The sequence below is a fragment of the Pinus tabuliformis genome, chromosome X, assembly GCF_031772625.1.
Source record: "Pinus tabuliformis cultivar Carrire ecotype Pingquan chromosome X, CPIR1, whole genome shotgun sequence".
NCBI classification, from domain to species: Eukaryota; Viridiplantae; Streptophyta; class Pinopsida; order Pinales; family Pinaceae; genus Pinus; species Pinus tabuliformis.
In genome coordinates, this window is record NC_142308.1 from 517235316 (window position 1) to 517242260 (window position 6945).

At 42.1% G+C, this 6945-nt stretch overlaps 1 protein-coding gene across 1 annotated transcript; it reads left to right on the forward strand.

Moving 5' to 3' along the window:
- Window positions 1–1588: 1588 nt before the first annotated feature.
- LOC149140956 (uncharacterized) lies at window positions 1589–5703 on the forward strand. The gene is made up of 5 exons (XM_089451110.1): window positions 1589–1751; window positions 3438–3667; window positions 4034–4662; window positions 4774–4978; window positions 5365–5703. The coding sequence occupies exons 1-5, from the start codon at window positions 1589–1591 to the stop codon at window positions 5701–5703; spliced, it is 1566 nt and encodes a 521-aa protein (XP_089307236.1).
- The last annotated feature ends 1242 nt before the right edge of the window (window positions 5704–6945 follow it).

A 6945-nucleotide genomic window follows, 5' to 3' on the forward strand; every position in this document is an offset into this window, starting at 1 on the left:
AAATTAAAATTAATTATTAATTATTTAATTAGTTTATAAATAATTAATTTGTTTTATAGTTAAATTAAAATTAATTATACTGCCTTTTTTCCTGCGTTGCATGACCTAGCTCCCCAGAGCTTCTGCGTCGCGCCAGCGTTGCGCATGCCTGCTACAGAGTAGTTGCGGCCCTCCTGGCAGCCATGCCCAGCGATGGGGGTTTGGAACCCCCCCTCCCTCCTGAAGTCCTCGATTTTCAAAAAATGGTATATGCATGCAGCAAACGTCCTCCCTCTGCACAACAACAGAAATTTGTCAAGAAAAAAGACTGCATTCCCACGGTGGCCCTCCCTGAGGAAGAAACTTGTCGCTCTGCATTGAATCTAGCCGATAGAGGGCTCATTGGGCAGTTCACCGGCCTCTGGCCATCGCCCAAATCTGTTGAAGACTGGATCAAGAGAAACTGGTCCCCTCTGATCAAGGAAGGAATCAAATCATATTTTGTAGGTAAAGGCTTCTTTGCATTCATGCTTGAATCAGCAGAAGACCAGAGTCTCATATTCAGGAACGGGCCATATTTCATGGGGCCGCAGGGCTTATATTTAAATAAATGGTCTCCAGATTTTGATCCAACCTAGGATGTTCCTACTACGGTTCCAGTGTGGGTGCGGCTTCCCCATCTTCCCCTGCACTGTTGGAGCCAGAAATCTCTCCAAATTATCGGCAACTCCCTTGGTAAATACATTGATCAGGTCGTAAGGAAAGATCAGTACTCCTGTGCCCGACTATGTGTGCAAGTAGATCTGGAAGAAGGATTACCTGAAGCAATAAAACTCACAATTGCTAGATGGTCCCATATTCAAGAGCTGGATTACGAGCAGATCCCCTTTAAATGCAGACACTGCCATGGCTATGGACACTTTGCAAAATACTGCAAGAAAAAATCTGAAGAGCAGAGTCACATCCCCAAGGGAGATCAATGGATCTCAGTCCAGAAAACTGCCCATGCAAAAGCAGTCGGGAAAGGATCCACAAAAGGGAATAACCAAGAAGAACCCAGCAATGATAATAGAACCCCTCAGGACCTGGATGAGATCCCAATCCCCAAAGGAACCTCTCCACCAGATCCCCCAGAAACTGATCTGACCACTCCGGCACATGTCGAAGATCCACATGCAAATAAAGACAGAGGCGGAGCTGCCTCGTCTGGTTCTCCTCAGGGCAGCCCCTCCATGCCTTCGTATGCAGATATAACAAAGAAGAAAAAAGTGCCAAAGCCCTCAGACTCCTCAGAGGATGAGACCTATGAGAGACCCTCGAAGAAAACAGGCAAGAAGACCCACAAAGCAGTCAGGGAGGAGGAGGAAAAATGCCTAAAAATGCAAGGCAGCCAGTCCACAATAGAGATGACTATCGGTAGAAATACTAGAGGAAGATCCACCAAGGGAGGAATCCCAAATCCCTCGCCAAGTAAATAATGTGTATAGTCTCTTGGAACTGCAAAGGCCTAGGGACCCAACCAAAAATTGAAGCGGTCAAAGATCTGATGAAAATAGAGCCCTCAAATATCCTCTTGCTCCAAGAGACCAAAATCGAAGGGCAAGCCCTTATGGATATCAGCAAGTCTAATTGGAAGAAGAACGAAGGCATAGCAGTCAGCTCAAGGGGAACTTCGGGAGGCGTTGCAACTCTCTGGTCTGAAGATCAGTTCCATCTGTTGAACTCCCATGAGACCCAACATTGGATCTTCACTGAGCTCAAGCACCTTGAAAGTAAGTTAACTATAGCCTTATTCAATCTCTATGTTCCTGTCATTTATGCTGAAAAAAGAGAATGCTGGAATACTCTCTCTGATTTCTTAGATCTCCACTCCCTAAACAACATCATCCTAGGAGGAGATCTCAACTTAGTCATGAAGCCAAAGGAAAAAAGGGGGGGAACAGTAGCAGAGATCAGATGTTGCCTTTGGTAGAGGAATTAATGCAGCAGAGGGACCTGCTAGATTTTGCCCCGGTGAGAGGCAAATATACTTGGACCAATAATAGAATTGGACCTGATCATATTGCTACCGAGTTGGATATATTTCTAATCCAAAGCTCCCTGCTACTGGAAAACCTCCTTATCTCATCAAAAATTCTCCCCAAACTTTCCTCGGACCATAAGCCAATTCAACTCATTATGGCCCCTGAGGAAGACCTTGGCCCTATTCCCTTTAAATTCAGTCCTCTCTGGATTGAAAAAGCAGGTTTTCTGGACACTATCCAATCGGCTTGGGATATCCCCATCAACGGATCCCCAAGCTATGTGTGGGAGAAAAAATTAAAAGCCACCAAAAAAGCCTTAAAAGAGTGGCTAAGGAAACTCCCCAATCCCTCTTCTCAACAGAGAAAAGATGAATTTCAGCAGCTGGAAACTTTTCAAATTGGAATGGAAGGTCTCCACATTACCCCTGAAATTTTAAACAAAGAGGCAGCTTATCAAAGAAATATCCATCAAGCATTCAGAAGGGAAGAAGAGTACTGGAGGCTCAAATCTCGCAGTCTATGTCTCAAGGCAGGAGATCGAAACACCTCGTTCTTCCATCGACAGTATAAAGCCCACCTATATCGAAACCACATCACTGAGATCAAGAATGAAGAAGGACAGATCTGCAACAAATTTGACCAAATTAAAACAGCAGCTGAAAACCATTTAAAGACCTCTATGGTCCAGGGAATTAAGGCAGCATAGAAGACACTAAAGATCTCCTCTCCTATATTCCCCACCTCATCACCCATGAGGACAATCAGGCTTTACTGAAACCCTTATCTGAAGAATAAATCATCAAGGTCATATGGGCAATGGAATCAGATAAGGCCCCTAGACCAGACGGATTTACAATACACTTCTACAAAGTCTGCTGGGACATCATCAAAACAGATCTGCTGAAAATGATACAAGGTTTTTTTGGAAAAGCCAAGGTTGGGGGAGGCATCAACTCCACCTTTCTTGCTTTAATTCCAAAAGAGGCTAACCTGGAAACTTTCGGCAGGTTTAGGCCCATCTCTCTATGCAACGCCTCTTACAAAATCTTGTCCAAAATCATTGCAAACAAAATCAAACCCCTACTTGACAAACTAATATCCAGCTCCCAAGGGGGTTCGTCAAAGGCAGACACATCTTGGACAACGTCATTCAAGTGCAGGAAGCTATCCACTCTAGCAAACAGAGGAAAGAGAAGGGGATGCTGATCAAGCTTGACATGGCTAATGCCTTCGATAGAGTCAACCACTCCTTTCTTCTCCAAGTTCTCCGATCCTTCGGCTTCCCTACTCAGTTTATCAATCTCATTAAAGCATGCATCTCAAACCCTTGGATAGCTCCCATGGTCAATGGCCGCCCAACATCCTTCTTCCAAGCCCATCGTGGACTAAGGCAAGGTTGTCTGCTCTCGCCTTTTCTGTATATACTCATGGCAGATACTCTCAGCAGGAAGCTGGCTGCAGAAATGAACACTGGTGGACTCCCAGGAATTCGAACTGCAAATGCTCTCAAGCCTATAAATCATGCTCTCTTTGCAGACGACTCCCTACTTCTAGGCGGAGCCTCTATTAGAATAGCAGCTAATTTCAACTATGTTCTAAAAAGTTATTGCAGAGCCTCAGGAGCTGTGATAAATGATAGAAAGAGTTCGATCTTTGGATGGAATGTAAGTCAACACAATCTCAACACCATAGCCCAGATTCTTGGTTTTGAGTGCTTCGCCCATTGGGACAGCATCAAATACCTCGACTTACCTCTCACATCTGGAGTCAACAACAGATCTTTGTGGCATGGCATCATTAGCAAAATTAAAGACAAGATCACCTCCTGGGGAGGTTACTGGCTCACCAAGGGAGGAAAAATTATCTTACTTAAATCTGTCTTATCTGCTCTCCCCATTTATCAAGCCTCTTTCCTTCTTGCTCCGAAACACATAATGGAGCAGATCTCTTGTCTCCTGAGAGACTTTCTCTAGAAAGGAGGTAGAGGCAATCACAGTAAATTGCATTTGGCAAACTGGGATCTTGTCAAGCGGCCAATATTGGACGAAGGTCTACAGATTAGAGACCCTGCTTTATCTAATCTGGCACTTGGATGCAAGCTCCTTTGGAAAATCTATTCAGACCCCACACATCCTGTCAGTGAAACGCTCACCTCCAAATATGCGCAGGGGATCTCTCTCAGGCATCTGTCAGCGAATAATACTCCCGCAGGCACACATACTTGGAATCTCTGTAGGAAATGTATCAGCAGCTTCAGGAATCACTTGTATCGCATACCTGGCAACGGGGAGAAAATCTTACTCTGGAAAGACCGCATTATGAACAACCCCCCTCTTAACTCCCACGAAGAAATTCGCGAGCTAAGAGAATGGCTCCACAGCGCAGGTATACGAAAGTTGAATGACATCTCCGCGTGGGACAGTAAAGGGAAGTGGGTTGACTGGGTATTCCCTCCCGTGCTGGCGCAGCTCCACAATCATCTCGCACTACTCAAAATGTTGCTCTCAAACGCAGCGCCGGTCCATCGCAACAGCACAGACAGATGGGGGTGGGGTGACTCCGGATCTTATGCTTCAGCTTTGGGTTACATTGCCCTGCAGCCCAAAAAAGACAGACTTAGATCTCCAGCGTTATGGAAACATGTTTGGAACACCAATGGGTTACCCAAAGTCAACTTCTTTTTTTGGATTCTTATGCAGAATAAACAACTCACAGGGGAAAATATGTCAAAACAAAATATCGCTAGGCCACATAGATGCGTAATGTGCAGAAACTCTGGAGAAACAGCCTCTCATCTGTTCATTGATTGTGATTTTGCCAAAGAAGTTTGGAAATTAACTCTTCTTGGATTGCACGCCTCCCCTCCCCAGCACAATTCCGTGGCAAATCTCTTTACTGATTGGTTTCAATGTTATCCTCATAATATCCCCAAAAATTCACTCTGGTTTCACATTTGGCTCTCCATCCCCAAATTTGTATGTTGGGAAATCTGGCTTGCCCGGAATGACTCGATCTTCAACAACTCTACTCGCTCTCCTGCTAAATTTGCCTTTATTTCAAAAGCTTTTCTTCTTGAAACTGTCCTCCTGCATTCCCAAAAATCAGACTCCTCCCCACAGAAAAGGCATGGCTGAACCTTCATAGCCCTCATCCCAAAAGTAAAGCCCATTCCCTCCTCCTCCCCCTCCCCAATCCATCTTGGAAAATTAGAGAACATGAAGCTTCCTTTCAAGCTTGGTGGAAGACCCAAAACACAACTTCAATCTTTTTCGACGGTGCCTCCAAGGGAAATCCTGGGGCTGCGGGAGCTGGAGGAGTCGTCTACTTCTCAGACAATCCCAGAAAAGTTCGCTTTTGATAGGGGCTTGGTATTCGCACAAACAATCAGGCAAAGCTCCTTGCTCTCACAAAAGCCTGCCAAATTGTCTGTGATAAAGGCATCAAAGAATGCCAAGCATTCGGAGATTCTGAAATCCTCATTAAGAAGATCACCTCAGACGACCAGTTCAACAACGCCATTCTCAACAAGTCTCTGAAAAGGTTAAAGATAATTCTGCAAGATTTCACTTCCTTCAAAATATATCATATTCTCAGAAGTTTGAATAGTGAGGCGGATGAAATGGCAAACAAAGGATGTCTCTTAGAACCGGGAGCTCTCAACATCAATGATAAAAGCTCTATCCCATATTGTATTCCTTAATTCAAGTGCAAAATTGAACAAGAAGCATTTAGATGCAAGGAAAAGTTGTGTAAAGACGGTTGATTAGGCTTAGGCCCAACCATACTTCAAATAATAAATTCTACCCGTTATAGTTAAAAAAAAAAATTAATTAATTATTAGATAATTAAAATTTAATTTAGGATTAGAATTTAATTAAAAATTTTGATTTTTTTTAGCCTAGCAACAGATTTTCTAGAATTATGCCAGATTTGACTCATCAAATTTGGAAGCTCATAGATTGAGTTTTACATGGCCAAATGAGGCCCAGAATGGCTCATTGGAAAGATAAAATCAAGGAGAACATTTCCAAGGAGGTTTCACTAACAGATTTAGTCATTTATTGGGTCTAAAATCAGGCAGAAGATCAAGCTCCGAAGTTTTAAACAAAATCAATTTTCTGAGTTTTATTTTCTTCATTTTCATTTGCCCAAGCCTCTTCTAAATGTAGATTCATTCATCAATAATATCCTTGGCCAATTAAAATCATCATATGCATCAATAGAAAGCTCAGATTTCATTTTTAATTAATTGATTGGATTTGTTTTAATGCCAGAAATGGCATCTTGATTTTATTGTTGCATCTTAATCTATTTTGATTTCTTTTTGCAGGAAAACAGTAGAAGAGATATGGAGAAAAAGATATCAATCAATGAGAATGTTCCAGCAATTAAAGATTGGAATTTTGAGCAAATAAAGATTGATGGGGCAGATTTATTCTTCAAAAAACTTTCTTCTCAAAAATACCTTTGGAAATATTATAAATAGCAGATTCCAGAATGTAATAAAGGCAGCTCTCCTCTGCAATCCTGGACTTCTAAAAGCACTTTTGTAATAGGAATTTAGAGTTGTAGGAGGGAGGAGAGAAAAATTCAGATCTAAGGATCATTGAAGATTTTTCCTTTGTATCTTGAATTATGTATAATGGGCAGAGTGTGCATTATTGAAGCTCTAGTTTAAAAGCAGAAGTTCATGCAATGTAAAGCACTGTTGGAGACCAAGGTCAGAGAAATGGATTCAATAAATTGGTATTTCTAATACTATTGTTTCAAATACTAGTTTCATTTTTATGATAACAAGAATGTGTTATTTTATTCATGTTTGTGCACTTGTGTTGATATGGGTAATTTGTCTCAATGTTGTTATTATGTATCTCTGCTCTTATGGATTAAATTCTGATTTCTGAGTAACTATTTACTCAGAAATCTGTCTTATAAAACTGAT

Bases quoted from the DNA above. Each gene is read 5' to 3' on its own strand.
- LOC149140956 (XM_089451110.1), top strand. From the start codon at position 1,589: ATGGATATCAGCAAGTCTAATTGGAAGAAGAACGAAGGCATAGCAGTC. The intron at 3,668-4,033 runs GTAAGTCAACAC...GATCTTGTCAAG, and splicing joins GTTCGATCTTTGGATGGAAT to CGGCCAATATTGGACGAAGG. The intron at 4,663-4,773 runs GTTACCCAAAGT...CGTAATGTGCAG, and splicing joins CATGTTTGGAACACCAATGG to AAACTCTGGAGAAACAGCCT.